Genomic DNA, 25,628 nt, shown 5'->3' with positions numbered 1-25,628 from the left:
TCATCTTGTAGCTATGAAATTGTTCCATTTTTTTCCTAACCTTTTCTAGGTTGTAATGGGTAGCAACTTTTGCCATTGTTGAATTCCTTCACCTTTGAGCTTCACACCTTTTCTTTTCCTTCTATTAATACAATCAGTGCACTAGCCTCTTGACTTATGACTCTCAACTCTGGCTATACAATGGAATCACTTAGTGTGGGAGTTTGAAGCTGTATGTACCCGAGAACATATTCTTAAATCTAATCTATTCCTGTGGGTGTAAACCCATTGCAAGTAGGACCTTTTGATGAGGCTACTTCAGCTAAGGTGTGACCAACCTCATTCAGGATAGGTCTTAATCCTATTACTGGAGTTCTTTATAAACAGAAAGAAGGGGCAGAGAGGGAGAGAGAAAGAGAGAGAGAGAAAGGCATGGAAGCAATAAGCTGAAATCAGTGGAACCTGGAAGAGAAAGGAGAGACCATCAGATGCTACCGTGTGTTGCCATGTAACAGAGGAGCCCAAGATCACTGGTAGCCAGTCTACAGGAAAAAAGCATTGTCTTGATGATGCCTTGATTTGGACATTGTTGGGTTTTTTTTGTTTGTTTGTTTCAAACTGTAATCTAATAAAATCCCATTGTTTCTACAACTGCAAGCAAGATAGTTCCATCCATCTGCCCTATGGGACCTAAGCCTCCTCTCAACTGGAAGCAGAGTGGACATCACCATCCCCAAATCCTCAAGATTGAGGAATGAACACACATAAGGGGGAATGCAACTATGGACCAAAGTAGACATTATTATTATTCTAGTAATGGTAGAACTTTTGGCATTGGTATAAAGACAGTGGTCACCAGAGGTTCTGATGTGAGGGAGAGGTAAGAATAGGAATATAAATAATACATACATACATACATACATAAATAGATTTCCCATTATTTAAACCAACTCATTTCATGGTATCTGCTTTAAGCAGTTAGGAAACTAAAACACATGGAGAGCTCTTAAAAATACTGATGCTTGGGTTTCACCCCTGAGAGTCTATCTGACCTCAGCATTTCTCTAAAGCACCTCAGTGACTCTGCTGTGCAACAGGATTGAGGACCACTCTCCTGTTCAATCAAATGTATGATATAGCTCCTCTTGAGAAGAGAAAGACTTTCAGTTCTTCTCTCTACTTCTAGAGACTTCCCTGGGACCAGTTAGTAGGATAAAGATGTCCTTTATCAACATCTTGTCAATGTGGCTTCAGGAAGTCAATGAAGGCATTACTACCACACTCCTGTTGGCCTATCCATGGAACGAGAACTCATCTTGTTCATTTCAATTTCTGCAGCGTTGGATTGACCAATATACTTCATCATACAGGTATATAAAAATGCTCCAGAGAGTAGATGATTTCAGCTCAATAAAATTTATATTTTTATCAAGGACATAAAAGATCAAATAAAAACCATGTTCCATGGATAAATATTGAGATGAATAGTTAACTTGGATAAAAGACTGAGAAAAAAAAAGAAATAAACTTTGCAACTTAGAGAATACAGTTCAAACAATATGGTAATTGAGAGATACTCCAGTTAGATGACACAGTGAGGGGCAAAAAATTGATAGGACCGAAACCAACAATTTGTAAAGATTACCAAAGGGCGAGGGGGAGGTTTATATCACCCATCCTTAGTAAGACGGACAATATGAAAATAAAATACTAATAAATATCCTTGAGCCTATTTTAAAGCAAAACATGTGTACATACATTATTAATGCTCAAATAAAAATGTGCCAAATATTGCCAGAACTATGGAAGATTGAAAGAAACATTAGCTTGGCTCTAAACTAACAGCTAACTGGAGGAACAAAAAACGCAACAAAAGGAAAGCTAAATCACAATAGAGCATTAAGATTAGAATAAGAAAAAATATTTTTTACCAATTTGGATCTCAGATCCAGGGAAGTTTACGCAGATGCACAGACAATCCATTATGGTGTGGGAAGAAAATATTAGAACCTCCATTTATAATTATCTTCTTTAAAGAGAAAGAGAACATTTTAGCTGATACTTAATTTCTGGGTTGGCACTGCGCCCTCAGTTTGACAAAGGCTCTGGCTTCAAAGCCAGTATTCACGATGCCCTAAGGAAAGAGTGAGGCTTGGCAGTAACCAGCTTGCCCTTTGCATTCATTTCCTTTGAATGCACTGAAATGTATAATGAAAAGTCCACCAAGTAGATTTATAGATTGTAGTATGTAGCTTTAAACCAAAAAAACCCTCATGAAATGGGCAACATTCACGCACCGAAAGCATGGATTAAAGATCATAATGCATAAACCATGAGAAAGTCACAGTGTAGACACTTCTCCTTTGAATAAAAGCTTTCTACTACCTACATTACAAGGTAAGAACAGTAGCAAATTTCATCAGTTCTCACAAGAACTTGTCCAAAAACAGAGAAGCACAAGAAGACTATTATCAACATAATTCTAGAAGACTATGATAGATTAAAAGCCTCACTCTAAGTATACTGAGGCTGAAAAATTAGCTCGTGATGACTGTTCATATATATAGTTTATAAAGAAATGATATGCTTATTTTGAAGATGCTTGGTGAAAGAGTTTTGCAGACATATGATCAAAAATTTGGACCCCAGGGCCCACTGGATGGAACGTGGGAGAGTGTGGGTTATGATGTGGACCATTGACTATGGGGTGCAGCGATGTCCAGAGATGTACTTACCAGGTGCAATGGATGTGTCATGATGATGGGAGAGGGTGTTGCTGTGGGGGGAGTGGGGGGTGGGGGCGGTGGGGTTGAATGGGACTTCATATTTTTTGAATGTAATATTTTTTAAAAAATGAATAAAAAATAAAATAAAATAAAATAATAAAAAAAAAATTTGGAGAGGGGAGCAGATATGGTTCAAATGGTCGAGTACTTGCTTCCCATATGGGAGGTCCTGGGTTTGGTTCCTGGTGCCTCATAAAAACAAAAAACCAAACAATGAACAAACAAACAAAAGCAACTCAGGGGAGCTATGTGGCTCAGTGGTTCAGCACTGGCTTCCCACGTACAAGGTCCTGGGTTCCAGCCCTGGCCCTAACACCTCAAAAAAAAAAAAAAAAAGGTTGGCTATAACCCTCCTAAAGCAATTCCATAAAAACCAGCATAGTGTCATTTTTATACTTTTACAGCAAATTAAAAACATTTGAATGTATTTATGTCAGGATGTTTGGCTGAGACTGTTCAATGAGTAAGTTTTGTCTATTAGAAAGTACACAAGCTGGTAAGGAAACCAGGCTGACAAGTGCTCGCCTTGGACTTTAGTGATCTTACCTATAAAATAAAGCTGTCAGAGCAGATGACCTGTAAGGCCTTCTCCATTTCCAACATTCTATAGATCTGTGAACTCAATGCCATATTCTTTTTAGACCACTGTACTTTAATTTTTAAAAAGCACACTGATATAAATACTTTTGAATGTTAATATCCCTTAGTAATTTAAAATTTTAAGCTCTGAAATTTTAGTTTGCCAACATGGCTTATTACATGTAACAGAAATTGTATATAATATTTTGGCAAAAACTCACTTTTGATTTTAAAAAGACAACCATTGTCTTTTTTCAAATTGTATTATTTTTCAAAAATTTTAAACTTGGAAACTTTTTAACATGGTCTTAAGAGGGAGTAATTTTATGGCCATATTGGGAATTAATGATTTTTTAAAATCAAAAGCAGTCTCTCTCTTCTGTACCACACACTGGCTAAAAATTAAATCTAGGAGTATGTTCTCACAATCTACAAGGGTGTAAAGAAACTAAAATGGGGGAAGGAAGGCTGAACACTTTCTGAACAAAGGCAAGATACCTTAAAAGCAGTGCCTCTCAAACTATGTAGTAAGGAACCAGTTTTTTAAAAAGGCATTACTATTTCAAGTCCATCACAGACCAATATTTTTGTAAAAGACAGTAAAAATTAATTAACAGAATAATGAAATAAAAAAAAAAAAGGAAAAAACACAAATTTCAAACTCAATGGAGATAACTGTAGCTGGCATTTGCAGTCACTTTATTTTCACCTTTTAGGACTCTCCCTTTTCATAAAAGGCCATTCCAACCTTGTAGAAAGAAGTAGAAACATACACTTTGACACCAGGAAATGATGAGAAAAAATAGGAAGGACATCTTAAAAACTATCACCCTTAATAATCATTGTTGTTTTTTTTTTAACTTTCAGATGTGCATTCCATTTAGGTGGTCAGAAATTTCACAGGAAAGTTCTTGTTTATGACTATGTCCAGTTCCTACAGGCATAAGCAATGTCTAATTTTATAAATGACAAGTCTGTGAGACTAGAGTCTGAGTCTTATTCAACTTTGTACTTTACATAAAGCCTTACACATAGTGTAAAATAAGTTTAGGAAGAATAAATATATGATATAATCATCAGCAAACTCTGTGTATGATCATCTGCAAGTATTAACAGGACATTTACATGGTCTGATGTTTCTGAGGTTGCACTCAAATCCTGAAGGCATTTACGCTATTACTGTAATCATTCAGGGCTTTTATTTTGTACGGATTACAGCAATTTCATATTCTGTAAGAATAGGATAAATTGATGCCCAACCAATATGTTCAATTAACGGGATTGTTCTTCTAAAAGTACTCATCAATTACTCAAAGAACTGGTAGTCCAAAGGGGGCTTACAAGAGACTTTGGGGAATGAAAGAATTCTAAGAAAACTATTCAAGAAGAACTGGCTTTTAACATGGTGAAGGCCAGATAACTAAAGATTCTGAAACTTCAGTCTTAGATCTCGAAGTATGGTATGTAGACCACATGTATCAGAACCTTCTTATTAAAATGCAGATTCCTGGGCAGGACCACAGGCTTTACCAGAATCTCTGGTAGTGAGGCCCCAGAATTGGTATGTGAATGCACCCCCAAAGATTTGCACCTAAGTATCATTCATCTATATGCTGACTAATAGATTCTACAAGCGTAATTTCTTCCCATTCCAAGTTTGATCTTTTTTTATAATCATAAAGATAATTAGAAAAAAGCAATGATATTAGCAATATATTCTAGACTTCCATACAATTTTCCCAATTCTCCTGCCTACTAGTATTTTAGCCTATGATAATGACAGTGTTCTTTAGAGGAAAGGCAAAAATAAAAGCTTTTAAAATGTAAGCTATAAAACAAAATGTTTATACTGCTCATCTCTGGGAAATTCCTTATACCCATTGAGACTTCTAAATGCAAAGAAACCAAAAATAGATGCATTTTACTGGCTGCACAATAAGGGTAGGTATGTGATTTGAGGGAAGTAGTATAGAATGCTGGTTAAGTGAGCAGGTTCAGTAGTCACTCTCCTCTACTTACCAACTGTATCATCTTAGGCTCATTCCTTAATTTCTCTGAGATGGCATTTCCTAAATTTGGCTCAGAGGTTAAAATGGAATAACATACCAAAAGTGTTTAGTGTCCTGCTTAGCACACAGTGAGTGCTCAAAAGATGCTCATAATGATAATGTCTGCAAGGATACAACATCCTCTACCCTATGTCCCAAAGACAGGACATAGCTGTTTTTAACTGTTCTAACCAAAAACATAGTCTCTAGGACATGGAAGAGAAAAGTTTAGCATTCTCCTTTCGTGATATTTTCAGTTCATTAGAGAAGAAAAGGCATGTGTGAAAGCCTGGCTGTCTTCACCTATAGACCACAATGGGGTGTGTGCCTGGTTGTCTGCCCTAAGAGGTCATGGGCACTGTGCCCTCAGAAAACACTCTTTGGATATCCTCAAAGCCCCCATGCTCTAACTTAACAGTGCCTTCCACTGAGTGGGCCTCAATAAACATGTTAAACTCTCTGGGTTGGTATGTACTTAATGCCTTCCTCCTGTGGTTGCTCTTTTCCAAGAAAGAAAAACAAAAAAGGAACAGGGGAAATCGTATGAAATAGTTCACAACAACACTTCAGGAAAGTCTCCCTTACAGTCCCACAGCTTACTCATCTAATGTTGCAAAATACATTTCCCTAACATATTGGTAAGAGACTATGTTTCTTCAAAGCCTTCAGAATAGTTGGAGAAATGGAGGCTGAGGCCAAGATAATCCTTTGGAAGACGATAGGGAGACAGTGCTGTTTGGACCAAGCTCTTTCCTCCCTGGGAATCTCATAGGTGCCAGGTGTGGGCAGGGAGTGGTGTGGGAGGTGGCTGCAGAATGGGGCCAAGAGGGAGCATACAACACAGCCGGACCAGCAACTAAATAAGTCTTCAGAACTTATGTCTAGAACCCAAGCAGAGTCGGGAGGTTTTCAAGGGGACTGACCATGTCTTGATTTCCTTTCTTGTCTGTGGAGAACCTTTTATAATATCAGGTATGGGTGAATGTTGAATCAGTATTATGATTCTGATACTCCTTGTTTGCCAGGCTACTATGACAAAAACACCACACAATGGGTTGGCTTAACATCTGGAATTTATAGGCCCATGGTTTCAGAAGCTAGAAGTCCAAAATCAAGGCATCAGCGAGGCCATTTCTACCCAAGGTGGGTAGCATTCTGGTGCTGGCTTGCTGAGATCCTGGGGTTCCTTGGCTTGCACCTCTGTCTACTGTCACATGCCAAGTTTTCACTCCTTGTGCCTGCGCCTCCAATTTCTGCTGACTCTGGCTTCTCCTTTTGGCCTTTTCCAACTTCTGGCTTCTGGTTTCTTCTCTTCATAAAGACTCCAACAAACAGGATTTAAGTCCCACCTTCACTCAGTTGGGCCACACCTTAACTAAAAATAACATCTGCCAGAAGACTTCTGGAAGACATTACTAAAGCTGGCAGCCTGGCTATTGGGTAGCGTGTAAGGTACTGCTGCAGCTTGTACACGATGTGACTGATCCACTGGATCACTTTGCTGGCACAGAGAAGCTCCCAGGTTGATGCTTCTTCAGGTCCTGCCATATCTCTTCCTTCAGTTTCTCCAATCCCTGACCAGATGCATGTGTAGCTCCAACTTAAAGAAAACCAGGCCCTTCTGCAAAGTGGCCGTATCCCCAGAGCTGGAGGCAGTATGAGAAAGCAATGTGTTCCAGTTTGTCCTTGTTAACCCCAATTCCATGTCCAAATTGTGTAACATCTAATTCTTATAATAAATTCCTTTCATCAGTCTCTTATTCCATATCTCTAACAATGGTTCTGCTTCCCTGACTGAACCCTGAACCTTGAGTGACCAATTATCTATTTTTTGGAAGTAAAGCAGTTTTGAGGGCAATATAGCATTTACAGACCTTTCAATGAAGAAATGGTTTTCACTCATGTAAATAATATTGGTGCTTGCCAATCCAAACAACAGACAGACATGCCAGCTCGTTCTCATGTGGAAGCTAGCAGCCAAATTCCAAAATACCAGTCCAAACCATCTCTGATCTTTCCTCTCAAGCCTAATGACATGGATTCCTAAAAACTCTAGAAAATGCTAATTAATCTTTAGTGATAGAAAGCAGATTAGTGGTTATCTTGGAGTTAGGGGAAGAGGGTAGGGAGAGATAGATTACAAAGGGGCACAAGGAAATTTGGGGGGTGGGAGCCTGTCCATTATATTGATTGGGATGATGGTTTCACAGATGTATACACATATCCAAACTGATCAAACTGTACACTTTAAATATGTGTAGTTTACTGAATGTCAGTTATCCCTCAATAAAGCTGTCAAAATTAAACACAATAATAATAATGGCAATGGACCAAGTTCAAAGAAGGTGATCTGAAATTAGGACTTCTGCAGCATAGCGATGTGCTTGGAGAGAAGATGTCCACTCCACAGACAGCTCCAATAACAGAGATTCCAATTTTCAAAAGAATTATTCCAACTCATTGTGACAGATATTAGTATGAAGACATTCTCCTCGGTGAGCTTATCTATGCCCTGATTATTTACAATTCACAGTTTTTTGGTTTTAATCGCTTTCTGGCAAGAGACATCTGCAAGGGAATTTTTTTTTTTTGCATTTTATTGTTTTTTTTTAATTTAAATTGTTTAGATTAGATAAAATTCACAAAACATAAAAGTCACTATTTTATCCATTTTAAAGTGTACAATTCAGTGGTTTCTAGTACATTCACAATGCTAAGCAACCATCTTCAAAACCAATATCTAATTCCAGAACATTTCCATCTTCCCCAAAAGAACTCTCTCAATTTACCCCTTACCCCAGGTCCTGACAACAATTGATCTTTTGCTTTTCTCTATGGATTTACCTATTTTTTTCCTTTTTTTTTTTTAATGTTACATTAAAAAAATATGAGGTCCCCATATAGCCCCCACCCCTTCACCCCACTCCTCCCACATCAACAACCTCTGTCATCATCGTGGCATATTTATTGCATTTGGTGAATACATTCTGGAGCACTGCTGCACAACATGGATAGTGGTTTACATTGTAGTTTACACTCTCACCCAGTCCACCCAGTGGGCCATGGCAGTTCCTACACTGTCCAGCAACTGTCCCTGCAGTACCACCCAGGATAACTCCAAGTCCTGAAAATGCCCCCACATTGTATCTCTTCTTCCCTCTCCCTACCCTCAGCAGCTACCATGGCCACTTTCTCCACATCACTGCTACATTTTCTTCCATTACTAATCACAATAGTTCCAGAATAGAATATCAGCAAGTCCACTCTAATCCATACTCTATTCCTCCATCCTGTGGACCCTGGGATGGTTATGTCCACACCACCTCTATATCAAGAGGGGGCTTAGATTCCACATGGATGGTGGATGCAATTCTGTTTGCAGTTGTAGGCACTCTTGGCTCCCTGGTGTGGTGGATGACCTTCTTCACCTCCCTGTTAGCTGGCTGTTGTAAGTTGATTAAACCAGAGGATAGGAGTTTCAGGACTGTTGAGGTTCAGGGCCTGGCTATCACATGGACAGACCAGAGATTCAGATCCCCTGCGCATACACCAAACCCCAGTGCCAACCACAGGTTCAGTAAAAGTAACAGGAGAGGCTAGTGAACAAAGATCACATCTGAGTCCAACTCCATCACACTCAGGAACACAAACTCCAAAGTAGGGCCAACTGACATGGCACTGAACTCCATCAGCCATGACCGTAGAACCCGTGGGTCTCTGTAGCCCTTAGAAGAACCAATACCTGGACTTGTATCTATTTTGGCTGTCTCTGGGACCCCGCTGAGGTGTGCATAAGAGCGATCCCTCTGATGACCTCCCGACTCTTTTTTGGAGACTCATAGCCATATAAATTCATTTGTCCTTTCCATTTCCCCCTTTTATTCAAGGTCAAAAAGCATTTTCGACACCTGATATTACATGTAGGCTGAGATATTCTGCTGGTCTGAGTTGACCCTCTTATTCAAGGTTGTTTTCTAGTTACATTATCAGCTGGTGAATTTTTTACCCCAACAAACCTACAGAGGGAGCTGGTTACTTGGAGAAGTAACAAATGCTTTTTTCCAGATATAAAGGTCCATCCATCATTGAGCTAACTGAATCCAAACATACTAAAGTCGTAAAGAAGGAGAGATGATGATTGACGGAAAATGGATGTTTTGAGGATTGAAGGCTTTTCTGCTAGTTAACAAAGGCAACTTGGGAAAGGTGGCATATTACTGAAATCTCTGTTTTTGTGTCTTTCTCTCCTATGAGAATATAAGCTTCCTAAAAGCAAGCACCCTGTGTCTTGTTTTCCTTTGTAGCTCTATCACCAAGCACAGTGCCTGGCACATGTTTTTTTGAACTAAAAAGACCTGGTTCTTGTCAAAAGAGAAAATACCATTATTTTCCAAGAGACACTTAAAAGAAACTTACTGAAGACCAAGTGGTCTTACTCTGCTGGGTCATGAAGCTGATCATGCCAACTCAAGCAGCCCACTGTACCTGCTTTCCTAGATAAGACATAACTGAAATACAGGGTAATATGAAGATTCTGAATTCCCCAGGATCTGGGCCAGGCAACGTACCTTCCTCATTCTATGTGGGCTAGAATGACAGAGAATACAACTTACCTCTTAGTACACTACAGGCACTAAGCTATCAACTACCAAGTATATTTTGAAATTTCCAGATGGTTGTCAAAGAGGAAATGCTGACCCTGATGATGCCATGGATACCTCTGACTTCCACGGATGCTTTCTCAGCAATACCTCTTGCTCCTATGTGTACCTGGAGAACATTACCTTCTGCAGTAGCAGAGAAGCAGCTTCACTTCACTAAAACCAGCTACCACAGACCATCATCACATGCCTAGCTCCTAGGAGGTTACACAGCTTGTGTTCCTGGGTGGTGGGCACCTTTTCTGACTAGGCATCGAGGCTGGTATTCACCAGGCTCCCTGCCACCCCCTCTCTCCACATTGGTCTTCTACTATGTTTCTACTCTCACTGCACCAGCTGATCCATTTACAATGGTGTTAATGATCATCCTCCCTGTACCCTGAGCTCTAGACCTGTAAAGATCATCAAAGATAATCTTTTAGTCCTCTTCACCTGAATCTCCTGCATTCAACAACAAATTATTTATTGAATATCTACAATGCACCAGGCTTGGGGCACATCAGGAAACAAAATACAGATCCCTGATATCATGGAGCCCACAAATCAGTGACATGTTTGCCAAAGTCAGCATGCATAGACTGAACCGATGAGCTTCCTCAACCCCAGCTCCTCTGCTTCTATGCCTTCTGAGTAAACAGCATCACCATTCACCCAGAAGTATCTTTTCCACCTTACTCTTATGAGGTAACTTATAATTATCTCTCAAATCACTGACTTCTTTCCAAGCTCCCTCCTGGCATTTTTAGGTGTCTTTGGCCTCCTGCTGGCAATCCTGCCTGAAATTCCTCCACCTCTAGCCTATTGTCATGTTGTCTCCAAAGTGGTCATTCTAAAACACTGATCTAAGTATATCACTCCTCTGCTGTGACCACTCCTCACTGCTCAGAGGATACCTCCGTAATTTGGCCCAGTCTTTAAAATAAGACATGTCTCTGACTAAACCTTCATGTTCCACGCTCATCCAACAGAAGCTATCATACATACACTTAAATGCCTCTTGTCCTCTAGCATGTTTATCTCCTGCCTCAGCCTTCTCTCCTTCTCTTGGCCTGGTGAGTCCCTGGGTTGAGGCATCCATTAAGGACCAGTTCAACTGGTATCTCGCTGAAGTCAATGACCCTCTTGTCCCTCTTGGGCTACCCCAGACACCCCTCTAGCACCATGCCTGCCACACAGGAGGTGCGTAAATGAACAGCTGTTCATTTTTGGTAACCTTCTTGCATTAAAGGTAAGTCTTTTGCTCACCAGTGAGTATCCCTAATTCAGCAGCAAACACCCTTCTCTTTCTAGGGACAGGAGGTGCTAGATTAAATATGATAATCACTCACTTCACTTCTGGAGGCCACAGCCCGGTGCAGTGGGGTCAGCCACATGTTGTCCTTGGCATTTACACGAGCTCCTGGAATCAAACAGCACAGGTTAGAGTTGAGGAAAATTCTGCTAGGGTTAAGTCAACTGCTATATCTTGCTCCCATTTGCCTAATAGAACCACTATTTTTCCATCTCTTTGTGTAATTAATGTGCTTCCTAGTCACTGGACAGGACAAGACACCTAGCACAGTGGAAAAAGCAAGGCTAGGAGTTAAGAATATAGCAGACATTGAGTAATGTCTAGATGAGAAATGTAGTCTCTCAGGACAGTTGCAAGAAAGCTGAGGTACTCTGAGACTATGAAAATGTAGGTGCTGAAGAATGAAGAACTCGGGAATACACACACACATCTCCACACACATATCTGTATGTATACCTGTATGTACAAATATATTCCTGAATATAATGTGTATATTCTTGGATATAATATATATAATCTTATATATATAAATTTATTTTATTTTTAATTAATCACTAAGTACATTTACCTCATAGGGTACAAAATACCCTTCTTGGAAAACTGTTAGGGATGAGCAACTTTCCAGCGAATACATACTGGAGGTCTGTTAGTTTTTAAAGAAATCTTGTAAAGTTGAGTTCTGATGAGATTTGATTTGGACCAAAAGGATCAGCAGAAATTTGCTTCATCCAAGAATCCCAATTGTTTCTTTGATCTAGCCAGATATTCAGTAGGAAGACACTTCCAAAAGGCTTTTGAACAGACACACCATTAAACCAACGTAGATTGCTCACTTCTCAGACTGGGTGGTGGGCAGACAGGATAAGCACACATCAAAACCAGCTCACACTTAGCCATGTGCCTCATGTTCCTCTCTCTGTGAGCCACGTCAATCATTGTGGAGCAGAATCTCCTGGCTGAACCAATTCATGGGAAAGCAAAATATTCCTTTCTTCAGTGACGCTTTTGCAATTCTCCATGAGCGCAAGTCCACCAGGACTATATCTGAACGGCTGCAATACCCACTATGCACTTCCTTTTTAGGGAATTCAAGGTTTTGGACATTCTTCTGGTCAAAGGTGGAAAGTTTTATAAAAGGCCTACAAAAGGGGAGGAGAAGGGAAAAATGTCTTTTATCTCTGCAGATGAAGAAAAGGAGCCTATTTCAGCCTTAGGACAATGAGGAAGGAAGTTCAGGAGAAAGAAGAGTGGAGGGATAAATCAAAGAAACTAGAAAGTAAAGCAGAGAAGGGGAAGTTCAGAGGAGGTGCCTCAGGGACAGGGGCTGAGAAAGTGAGTCAAGTGGAAGCAGAGGCTGACTAATGTCCGTTCAGTCAAGGTCGGCTGACAGCTAAAAGTTTTTAAAGAGACAGCAGGGGACTTCCATGAGTAAAAGTGAGCCAGAAGTTTAGTTTAAGGCACTGGCTAAAAGGAAATCATAGAAGATACACTATACTCTCTTTACCTAAAGAAAAACAAATACCATTAACGACATTAATTACAGAAAACAAGAACATCGTTATTGCTGAAATAAAGACAGAGAACGCCCGCCCTCCTGGCCCATTCTGACTTCATCGGTATGGGATGGAGCCAGGCACAAGTGTTTTTAAAAGCTCCCCAGGACCTCCGGTTATTGTAATAGGCTGTCAAGGCTGAGAGCCACTGATAATTGCGGTTTAGCTTATCAAGCTTAAAATTATTTTAATCCAAATCCCATTAACTCCATCCAGGCGGTTAACTTGTGAGGACCCAAGCTCCTTACTTCATGAAGAACCAACTAAAGTCAGTTTAGTACACGTTTTTCTCACTAGGAGCAGGAAGCACTGGGCTAAACGCTCTGGAGTAAAATGAATAAGGTCCTGGAAGGACATTGGGATTCAGAGCCAGATTTGAGTTCTGACTTTAGCATCTATACTGGTGCAGCAACCAAGAGCTACTCAGCTGCACAGTGCAGCTGAGAAAAACAACAGTACTTCTTTACCACTTCATTGGGAGTCAAATGTGCTCTGTACTATGAATTGCAAAGCACTAGAAAAGTATTAGCAGTGTCATATTTCCAAATAACCTCTAATGTCTGATTCACCTCTAAATCTATGACTCTCAGATTTTCAAAGGAAGTGAGGCACAGTCCTTGCTCTGCAAAGACTTAAGAACACAAAGAACCATCATCACCTAGAGATTTAACAGGAATTTTTTTATTTTTATTTTTTTAAAGATACTTAGATTATATAAATGTTACATTAAAAAATATAGGGGACTCTCATAAGTCCCACTCCCCACACCTCTCACATTTTCAAGGCTCAAGTGCTAGAGAATGCCAGGGAGAAGGGAACTCAAACATAATTAAGAACAGAAAAACGTGTGAAATAAAGTTTTACCAACAAAAACAACTTACAGATTTCCTCTTTTAAGTATCAATTTCAACAGTGTATCAGATGACACTTATAAAGCCTACCTTTTCTAGTACAAAAACAATAACAACAGCATTTCTCCTTCTAGGTCCTAGTATTTCCTCTTCCAACATTCTGGAAGGTATTCAACCCCTTCAAAATAATTCACCTTTTTGTCATGCTCACAGGCCTTAACTTCAGTCATAAATATGTATATTTTATCCCAGTGCTTATACTCACCTATCAGAAGACAGACCTTTATTCTCTATAGTAGGTCAAATGCATTTTTGCTATCTACTTTTAGGCTGTTTCTTAGGCATTCCTTTCACAAATATCACCAAGGTCACATGCCATCCTGCAGGGCTGGATTCAAGTCTCACTCTTCCAACAGAGATGTCTGCATCAAGGCATTCCTTCGGGTTGCCCTATCTCATTTTTTCCAGTCATGCAGATGAAGAACGTCTGACCTGGGGTCACTTTTGGTCTTAGGTTTTTCACCTGGCCATTTGCTTGATGTTCCTTTCTTCACTTTAGTACTCCTTCCTTGAGTATATTTTAGAAGAAATGCTACACAGTTTCCGATATGGGATCAGGTGTGGCTCAGTTCAGACTTAGAGCTTCTAAATCAGGACTGTCCAGTAGAACTGTGTGACTCGCATACGTAATTAAAAATTTTCTGGTAGTCATTTTTTACAGTGGCATAAACAACAGTTATGAAGTTAATTTTAATATTATATTTTATTTAAATTAACATATCCAAAAGTAATCATATAACCACGTTATAAAATTAACAAGATATTTTACACTGTTTTTCACACTAAAGCTCTGAAATCTGATGTGTATTTTACACTTACAGCACATCTCCATTCAAACTAGCCACTTTTCAAGTGCTCAATAGCCACCTGTGGCTCATGGCTACCATACTGGACAGAATAGTTCTAAATGCTAAGTGGTAGGGCCCAGGTGTGGCTACTCATTTCCTGAAGTAGTTCTCAAAGTGTCCTGGTTCCATTATTAGGGCTGTGAAATTGTTTAAAAAAAATGTTAAAAATTGCTGACATGATATGAGTTCTTATTCTCTATTCTAATGTATATATTTTTAATGTAATAAGTATTACTACTGCCAGTTTTACAGATGAACAAACCAAGGAAGGCAATGAGATAGTAAGTAACATGCCCCAGGTCCCCAGCTGGGAAATGGTAGATTTGAACACAAACAGTTTGACTTCAAAGACCAAGTCTTAGGTACTGCATCCCATTACTAGCCAACGTTCATCTAGCATTCAGCTAAACATTAGCTGAGTTTCCCTCTCACTTTCCCATCTTTCTCTTTGTTCCTGAGAGTATGTCTGTCTGACTCTATCTTCATTTCCCCTATGGCTTCTTCCCTTTGATTTTTTTAAAATTATTTTTTTCTCTTTATTTTACAAGAATCTTTAGGTTACAGAAGTCACAGAAGAAATAGGATTCCCACATGTCTTGCTTGCTCCTCCCCAAAATTCTCCCCTACCAGTAACATCCAACATGAGTACATTGTATTTGTTACAAGTGAGGGAAAAATATCGAAGCATTACTGCTAACCATGATCAATGGTTTACATTATGGTTTACCTTAAGTATATAGTAAAGATTGAGAACTTACAAAATAAACATACAGGGAAACGGACTTGGCCCAGTGGTTAGGGCATCCGTCTACCACAGGGTAGGTCCGCGGTTCAAACCCCAGGCCTCCTTGACCCATGTGGAGCTGGCCCGTGCGCAGTAATGATGCGCGCAAGGAGTGCCCCACCATGCAAGGCTGTCCCCCGCATAGGGGAGCCCCACGCGCAAGGAATGCACCCGTAAGGAGAGCCGCCCAGCGTGAAAGAAAGTGCAGTCTGCCCAGGAATGGCACCGCCCACACTTCCCGTGCCGCTGATGACAACAGAAGCGGACAAAGCAACAAGACACAGCAAACAGACACAGAGAACAGACAACCGGGGTGGGGGGTGGGATTAAATAAATAAATAAACCTTTAAAAAAAAAAAATAAACATACATAACATCACACAGGGGTCTCATACATCACCCCTCCACCAATTCTTTGCATTGTTGTGATACAAACTGCAAGAGCATCATCAAACTATTACTACCAACTATAGTCCTTATATTACATTTGGAGTATTTTCTCCCAACCCATACTACTTTTCAAAAAATATATTTTTGTTACAGATATTGTGAACTTGCAAAACAATCATACAGATGTATAGATTTCCCATACAACTCCACACCGTGGTGGAATATTAGTTACAGATTATGAGACAATACCATCAGACTATTACCAGCAATCATGGTCCATAGCATACATTTGGCACACTTTCTCCATACACCTCCATTATCAACACAGTACAGCTTTGGCATTGATGCAAGAATATTATAGTATTGCTGTTAACCAGTCTATAGGTCACACCAATTGTAGTTTTCCCATGCTTCTCCATATTCCCATCACCCTACAATAGTGATGTACATCTGCTCTAGCTCACAGAAGTACTCTCTTGCATTTGTACCCTTAACCACAATTCTCAACTGCCTCTGGGTTCACTGTGTTATTCAGTCCCTAGATTATTCTTTAACTGTCTTTCTATTGGCATTTACTTCTGCAGACTACCTTTCTAAGCCACAATCCCATTTATAAACCAGTTGCTACTCATTATAATGTGTTACTATCAAATCTATGCATTTTCACACTTTTACAGTCAAGCTAATTAAAAGTTCTACATACATTAAGCATCCATAGTTCTTCTCAGCCCTCCTCTTATCTCCTTATAACCTATACTCCAGGTTTTAATTCCATGTGTTTATTATTTGTATTTAGTTCATATTAATGAGACCATGCAATATTTGTCCTTTTGTGTCTGGCTTACTTCACTTAGTATGTCTTCAAGACTCATCCATGTTATCACATATGTCCCAATTTCATTTCTTCTTACTGCAGCATAATAGTCCATCATATGTATATGCCACATTTTGTTTATCCATTCATTGGTGGATGGACACTTGGGTTGTTTCCATTTTTTGGCAATTGTGAACAACACTGCTATGAACATTGTTGTGCAGATGTCTGTTCATGTCATAGTTTTTGGTTCTTCTTGATATATTCCTAGTAGAGAAATTGCTGGATCATATGGCAGTTCTATATTTAGCTTCCTGAGGAACCACCAAACTGTCTTCCACAGAGGCTGCATCATTTTACACTCCCACCAACAGTGAAGGAGTGTTCCTATTTCTCCACATCCTCTCCAGCACTTATTGTTGTCTGTTTTTTGAATAATGGCCATTCTATGTGGTGTTAGATGATATCTCATTGTTGTTTTAATTTGCATTTCCCAAATAGCTAGTGATATGGAACATTTTTTCATGTGCTTTTTAGCCATTTGTTCTTCCTCTTTGGAAAAATGTCTTTTTGAATCTTTTGCCCATTTTTTAATTGGATTGCTTGCTCTTTTATTGTTGTGTTGTATGATCTCTTTATATAGAATGGAAATCAGACCCTTATCAGATAAGTGGTTTCCAATTATTTCCTCCCATCGACTGGGCTGCCTTTTCACCTTCTTGATGAAGGTGAATCACAGAAAAGTTTAAGTTTGAGGTGGTCCCATTTATCCATGTTTTCCTTTGTTCCTCGTGCTTTTGGTGTAAGGTTTAAGAACCCACCACCTACCACCAGGTCTTGAAGATTTTTCCCTATATTTTCTTCTAGGAGCTTTATTGTATTTCCTTTTATATTTATGTCTTTGATCCATCTGGAATTAATTTTTGTATAAGGTGTGAGATAGGGGTCTTCTTTCTTTTAGCTATGGATATCCAGTTCTCTCAACACCATTTGTTGGATAAACTCTTCTGCCCCAACTAGGAGGGCTTGACAGGCTTGTAAAAAATCACTTGGCTGTAGATGGAGGGTCTGTTTCTGAACCATCAATTCAGTTCCATTGGTCTATGTGTCTATCTTTCTGCCAGTACCATGCTGGTTTTACCACTGTAGCTAGGTAATATGATTTAAAGTCTAGAAGTGAGAGTCCTCCAATTTCACTTTTCTTTTTTAAGATGTTTCTGGCTATTTGGGGTCTCTTACCCTTCCAGATAAATTTGATAATTGTGTTTTCCATTTGCTTAAAAAATGCTGGTGGAATTTTTATTGGGATTGCATTGAATCCGTATATCAATCTGGGTAGAACTGACTTCGTAATGATATTTAGTCTTCCAATCCATGAGCATGGAATATTCTTCCAATTATTTAAGTCTTTTTTAAAAATTTCTTTTAGCAATGCATTATAGTTTTCTGAATACAGGTGCTTTACATCCTCAGTTAATTCCTAAATATTTGATTTTTTTAGTTGCTATTGTAAATGAAATTTTTTCCCTGACTTCCTCCTCAAATTGTGCACTATTAGTGTATAGAAATACCACTGATTTTGCATATTGATCTTGTATCATGACACTCTACTGAAATCATTTATTAGCTCTATCAGCTTTGTTGTAATTTTTTGGGACTTTCTAAATATACGATCATATCATCTGCAAATAGTGAAAGTTTTAATTTTTCCTTTCCAATTTGGATGCCTTTTATTTCTTTTTGTTGCCTGACTGCTCTAGCTAGAACCTCTAGCACTTTATTGAACAATAGTGGTGACAGTGGGCATCCTTGTCTTGTCCCTCATTTCAATGGGAAAGATTTTAGTCTTTCACCATTGAGTACAATGTTAGCTGTGGGTTTTTCATATATGGGCTTTATCATATTGAGAAAGTTTCCTTCAATTCCTATTTTTTGTAGTATTTTTTATCAAGAAAGGATGCTGTACTTTTTCAATTCCTTTTCTGAGTCAATTGATAAGATCATATGATTTTTCTTCTTTGATTTATTAACATGGTGTATTATGCTGATTTATTTTCTTCTGTTGAACGAGCCTTGCATGCCTGGTATAAAACCCCCTTGATCATGATGGACAATTCTTTTAATGTGTTGTTGGATTCAATTAGCAAGCATCTTATTGAGGATTTTTGCACCATATTCATTAGAGAAATGGGACTGTAATTTTCTATTTTTGTAATATCTTTATCTAGCTTTGGTATTAGGGTGATACTGGCTTCATAGAATGAGTTTGGTAGTGTTCTTTCTTGTTCAAATTTTTGGAAGAGCTTGAGTAAGATTGGTATTAAATCTTCTTTGAACACTTGGTAGAACTTACCTGTGAAACCATCTGGTCCTGGGCTTTTCATTTTGGAGAGCTGTTTGATGACTGTTTCAATCTCTTTACCTATGATTGGTTTGTTGAGGTCTTCTATATCTTCTAGCATCAGTGTAGGTTGTTTGTACATTCCTAGGAATTTTTTCACTTCACCTACATTGTCTAGTTTTTAGCATAAAGTTGTTCATGGTATCCTCTTATGATCTCTCTTATTTCCGTGGGGTCAGTAGTAAGGTTCCCCTTTTCATTTTTTATTTCATTTACTAGTATTTCCTGAAAGCTGGTCTTTTTGTTATAAACTCAGTTTCTGTTTATCTGTGACTATTCTAATCTCACCCTCACTTTTAAAAGCTAATCTTGCTGGGTATAAAATTCCTGGCTGACAGTTTTTCTCCTGCAGTATCTTAAATATAACATATCACTGCCTTCTTGCCTCCATGGTTTCTGATGAGAAATCGGCACTTAATCTTATTGGGTGTCCCTTATATGTTATGCATTGCTTTTCTCTTGCTGCTCTCAGAATTCTCTCTTTGTCTCTGGCATTTGATATTCTGATTATTATGTGTCTCAGAGTTGGTCTATTTGGATTTATGTGGATGGGTGTACATTGTGCTTCTTGGACATGGATATCTATGTCCTTCAATAGGGCTGGGAAATTTTCCACCATTATTTCTTCAAATATTCCTTCTACCCCGTTTCCCTTCTCTTCTCCTTCTGGGACACCTATGACACATATGTTTGCATGTGTCTTGCTGTCATTTAATTCCCTGAGACCCTGTGCAATTTTTTCCATTCTTTTCTTCATCTGTTCTTTTGTTTGTTTGCTTTTGGAGGCCATGTCTTCAAGCTCACCAATCCTTTCTTCTCCTTCCTCAAATCTGCTGTTATATGCCTCCAGCGTATTTTTTATTTCGTTTATTGCAACTTTAATTCCCATAAGTTCTGCTATTTTTCTATATATGCTTTCAAATTCTTCTTTTTGCTCATCCAATGTCTTCTTAATATCCTTAATCTCTTTAGCCACCTCATTGAATTTATTAAGGAGATTCGTTTGTACATTTAAGATTAGTTGTCTCAACTCCTTTATTTTATCTGCAGGCTTATCTTGTTCCTTTAATTGGGCCATCCCTTCCTGTTTCTTGGTATGGGCTGTAATTTTTTGTTGGAATTTCTGCATTTGGCTTGCTAGATGTATTTATTCTGGGTGCAGTTTCTCCCTTTAGTTTAGGGATTTCTTATCTTTTCTCCCTTGCTGGTTGTGTAGTAGGAGCCAAGGATGTAGTTGTTTCTGTAAGCCATGGAGACTGAAGCTGCCCACATTGCCCCAGGAAGTGATGAAGCTTCTCCCAACTTTCTCCTCTGTCAGGGGTAGGGACAGAGCTGGGCATAAGACTGTAGTCACCCAGAGACTTTGATGAAGCTTCACACTCTTTTCTCCCCTACCTTAGGCAGGGATGGAGCTATAGTTTTGGTAAGCAATCTATGCTGTGTGGGTCCAAAATGACCACAGTTGCTCAGGTAAACTTACATAGCACCAGACCCTCTCCCTGCTGGGGGTGAGAATGGACCCTCTGAAGTGCCCAACAATCTAATCTCTGTGGGCCAAATATGCCTGCAGTTGCCCTGAGAGGCTGAGGAAATACTGTCCCTTCTGCCCTTTAGGGGGTGGGAACAGAACCACAAATGTTCAGTCCTGTAGGCGGAAAGTACCCACCATTGCCCGGATAAGCTGAGGAAGCACCAGCCCCCTCCTATCCTATTGGGTGGTAGGGGTGGTTCTATGGGCGTGCAATAGTTCAGTCCCTTTAGGCTGAGAATACCTGCCATTGCCTGGAGAGGCTGAGGAAACACCAACCCCCTTCTATCCTCTTAAGGCATGGCGTTGGATCCACAGGTACCTGACAGTTCAGTCCCTGTTGGCTGAAAGTACCTACCATTGTCCAGAGAGGTTATGGAGACACCAGACCCCTCCTATCCTATTGGGGGTGGGGGTGGATTCATCAGCATCCAATAGTCCAGTCCATGCAGGCCAACTGTCTGCCATTGCCCAAAAAGGCTATGGAAAGACTGGTCTCCTTCTTTCCTACTGGGGGGTGAGGGTGGGTCCACAAGTACCCACGAGACCAGGCTATGTGGGCTAAAAGCACCTGCAGTTACCCAGAGAGGCTAGGCAAACACAGTCTGTCTCTTGTTCTATTGGGGAAGGAGGTGGAGCCACAGGTGCCCAACAGTCAGGCTTGTGCAGCCCAAAACTGTCTGAAGTTGCCCTGAGAGTTTGAGGCAATGCCAGCCCCATCTTATCCTCTGGGGGGACAGAGGTAGAGATGGGCTCAAAGGCACTTCAGCAAACCTGTTTGTGTGGATTGAAACCTCCTGCCATTGCCTGGAGAGGCCGAGGATAGCCAGCACCTCTCCTATTCTCTTAAGGTGTATGGATGCTGCCCCAGGTGTCCGACTATTCAGCCTGTGCCAGTGGAGAGCACTTGCAGTTGCCTGGAGAGCCAGCTATCTCTCTGCTGGAGTTGGGGTTGAAGCCTAGGCTAGGGCTGCAGTACAATCTTGGTGGAAAGAAGCCCGTCCCTAACTTCACTGGATTTCAGTCAGCCAGCTTCATCTCATGCTTGGGGGCAGAGTTAAAATGGTGGCTACCAGACTCTTTCCAGTTTGGACATGCTCAGACTCTAGTTGTCTCTAAGATTATACTTTAGCCAGCCAAGTCCACTAATCAGTAGCTGAGGTCAGTGAACATCTGTCTCTTCTTCACTGTTTATGGGAAAGGAGCTTCCAATTCTAGCCATGGAATAGCTCCTGAGGTGGCTTGTACCCCTAAAGTAAAATGGGCACCAACCTCTGTGGCGTGGCTTGCAGCTTCACAGAGAGGTGGTGCAGGTCCCCCCAGCCTCTTCCCTGCCGGAGGTGGGACTGGGTTTCAGGCTAACCTGCAGTCTAACCTGGGTGAAAAGAAGCCAGTCCTTACAAGCACTATGATTTTCAGTCAGCACCACTTCCCCTTGTGCCTGGGGTGGAGTCAAAATGGTGGCCACTGGCTTCCCTCTGACCTGGACAGGCTCAAAGTTTAGCTGTTCCTAGGATTCTACTTCAGCCCGCTGAATCCACTAGTCAGTAGCTGAAGTTGGTGCTCCCATTTTTATTGGGGGAGATGGAACTTCCAACTCCAAACCACGGAATAGCTCTGGAAGCGACTTGCATGCCACAGCACCAACATCCAGGGCGTGGAGTGCTCTATTCACTATTCCTCTGTGCAGATGGGTAGTCTCCTCCTTCCACACTCTCAAGGATGTTGCAGGATACTTCTCTGGTCTTCTGGGCCCTCCAAACAGGTGCTTTAGGTAGCTCTGGATGAAGAACAACTGCCCTGTATCATGAGCTGACTCCAGGAGCTCATTACTTTGCCACCATCTTGGCTCCACTTCCTTTTCCCTTTGATTTTATTCCTTCTATCCCATCTTTCTCCCCTCTTCCCAAACACTGGATATAATATGGAACAGAAATACCTATTTTATTATTCATGGTCTTTGACAGAGTAAGTTTTGCATTGCCTATGTATAAACTTGAAAAGCAAATGCAAGAAGAAGAAACTTGAATGGCAGGAGATGTGCCTCAGTAGAATTCCAAAGACAGCCAAAGTAGGTACAACCCAAGGTACTGGTGATCCTGAGGGCTACAGAGACACACAGGTTCTATGGTCATGGCAGATGGCTTTGGAGTTCAATGCCTTGTCAGTGGGCCCTACTTTGGAATTTGTGTCCCTGAGTGTGATGCAGTTGGACTCAGATGTGATCTTTGTTCACAAGCCTCTCCTGTCACTTTTACTGAATCTGTGGTTGGCGCTGGGGTTGGTGTACACTCAGGAGACTTCAATCTCTGTACTGGCCATGTACCAGCTGAGACCTGAACCTCAGCAGAGTTGCAACTCCTACTCTCCAGGTCATTGGACTTACCCGGGACAGCTAACAGGGAGGTGAAGATGGTCAACCACCACACCAGGGAACCGAGAGGGCCTACAACTGCAAGCAGGAGAATTGCATCCATTATCCATGTGGAATCTAAGCCCTCTGTCAATATAGAGGTGAATGGACATCACCATCCCAGGGTCCACAAGATGAAGGAATAAAATATGTATTAGAGTGGACTTACTGATATTCTACTATGGAACTAGTGTGACTAGTAATGGAAGAAATTGTAGCATTGATGTGGAGACAGTGGCCACAGTAGTTGCTAAGGGCAGGGAAAGGGAAAAAGAGATGTGATGTGGGGGCATTTTAGGGACCCGGAGTTGTCCTAAATGATATTGCAGGGATAGATGCTGGACATTATATATACTCCCATAACCCACTGAATGTACTGGGGAGAGTGTAATATACAATGTAAACTATTATCCACACAGTGCAGCAGTGCTCCAAAATGTATTCACCAAATGCAATGAATATGTCACAATGATGAAAGTGTTGTTGATTTGGGAGAAGTGGGGGGAGGGGGGGAAGACAACCTCTTATATTTTTTAATGTACATTTTTTGTGATCTATATATCTTCAAAAAAATACAATTAAAAAATTTTTATCAGGGAAGCGGACTTGGCCCAGGGGTTAGGGCGTCCGTCTACCACATGGGAGGTCCACGGTTCAAACCCTGGGCCTCCTTGACTCCTGTGGAGCTGGCCCATGCACAGTGTTGATGCACACAAGGAGTGCCGTGCCACGCAGGGGTGTCCCCCATGTAGGGGAGCCCCACGCGCAAGGAGTGCACCCCAAAAGGAGAGCCACCCAGCGCGAAAGAAAGAGCAGCCTGCCCAGGAATGGCGCCACCCACACAGAGAACTGACACAACAAGATGACGCAACAAAAAGAAACACAGATTCCTGTACCACTGACAACAGAAGCGGACAAAGAAGAAAGACGCAGCAAATAGACACAGAGAACAGACAACCGGGGCGGGGGGAGGGGAGAGAAATAAATAAATCTTTTTAAAAAAAATTTTATCAGGGAAAGGCCATGAAAGCAAAATTGACATTTTTTTAAAAAAGATTTTATTTTTTTATTTATTTCTCTCCCCTTCCCTACCCCTCAAGTTGTCTGCTCTCTGTGTCCATTCATAGTGTGTTCTTCTGTGTCCACTTCTATTCTTGTCAGCGGTCCGGGAATCTGTGTCTCTTTTTTTGTTGCATCATTTTGCTGCATCAGCTCTCCATGTGTGCAGCACCACTCCTGGGCAGGCTGGACTTTCTTTTGCGCTGGGCGGCTCTCCTTATGGGGCACACTCCTTGCACGTCGAACTCCCCTATGCAGGGGCACCCCATGTGACACGGCACTCCTTGTGCACATCAGCACTGCATGTGGGCCAGCTCCACATGGGTTAAGGAGGTCCTGGGTTTGAACCGCGGACCTCCCATGTGGTATGCGGACGCTCTATCCGTTGAGCCAAGTCTGCTTCCTGACATACCATTTTAAACCTATCAAATTGGTGAAAATTATAAAGTGATGCCAAGAGTGAATATGGAATGAGGCAAACAAGAAGACTTATATTCAGCTAATGAGAGTGTGAGCTGGTGCAACCCTCTTTGGGAAACAATTTGTAATTACCTAGTAAAATTGATGACGTGTGTGCTCTACCACCCAGAAATACCACAAAGCATATACCCTAAGAGAAACACTCCCACATATTCAAGAATAGTCACTGCAGCATGTGCGCAAAAGCATGAAATTAGAATCCTAAATGTCCACCAAGGGGAAGATGGGGTAAGTACATTGTGTATATTTATACAACAGAATGTTGCATTGCCATGGAAATGAATGGATTGAAATTCTGCATATAAACATATGCACATCAAAAACATAATATTGCAGAATATACCTTCAGCATAATACCAGCTATATAAAGTTTTAAATTTTGCCAGAACAATTCTGTACATTGTTTATGGATGTATAAAAATGAAATGAAAGTAAAAAATACAGCTAAAGAGAACAGATAACAGTTCTGTATAGAGGTTGCCTCTAGAGAAAGAGGAAGAGAACGGGAATGAAGTAAGGGTGCACAAGGGGCTTCAACTATGTCTTCAATATTTTATTTCCTGTTATATATATATATATAATGCAAATAATGGCAAATGATGTATTTCTTAAAGCTTGGCGGAAAGCATGTGGGCATTCATTATATCCATACTTTCCTGTGTGTTTGAAATATTTTATAATAAAATATTTTTAAGAAAGCTAGTGCATTTGAAGTTTTATGTTTCTTTGTAAAAATAGGGAGGGAAAAACTAAGTTGCTTTTCCTTAGACTATTTTTAGTCTGGGTCAATGATTCTTAATAGAAAGTCTACAATCCCCATCCTTCCACATAAAACAGCCTAGCCAGAGAGTCTCTCCCAGGAGTTTCCTAAGGCTCATGCCAGGTGCTTAAGAGTAGGAAGAAGAGCTGCTGTTGGATTTGTATATGACATAGGCTGTACCGTCCAATTTGAAAGAAATTTTCAAGTTAACAATGTGTTACTTGCTGTCTTACTGTTAGTTTTTTCTCATGTTCTCCTCTGTCCAGAGCTACAATAACTAACCCTATAGATAGACTCCCCTGCTATAGAAAAGAGGCAAGGCAAAGCACACCCAGAAAAGGCAA

The 25,628-nt window shown here is 40.5% G+C and overlaps 1 protein-coding gene across 7 annotated transcripts in view; it reads right to left on the bottom strand.

Annotated features, from left to right (window-relative positions):
- The window catches only part of ANKRD44 (ankyrin repeat domain 44), a 334,769-nt gene that overhangs the window by 120,426 nt on the left and 188,715 nt on the right, over nt 1-25,628 (bottom strand). For all 7 annotated transcript variants that reach the window (XM_023591719.3, XM_023591720.3, XM_023591722.3 and 4 more), the window contains exon 4: nt 11,382-11,452. In XM_023591719.3, the coding sequence (XP_023447487.1) occupies nt 11,382-11,452 (71 nt within the window). The remainder of the gene's footprint in view (nt 1-11,381; nt 11,453-25,628) is intronic.

Source organism: Dasypus novemcinctus, chromosome 7 (assembly GCF_030445035.2).
Source record: "Dasypus novemcinctus isolate mDasNov1 chromosome 7, mDasNov1.1.hap2, whole genome shotgun sequence".
In the NCBI taxonomy this organism is placed as follows: Eukaryota; Metazoa; Chordata; class Mammalia; order Cingulata; family Dasypodidae; genus Dasypus; species Dasypus novemcinctus.
Note: the sequence above shows the minus strand (reverse complement) of the source record. Positions and strands in the feature narration are given on the sequence as shown.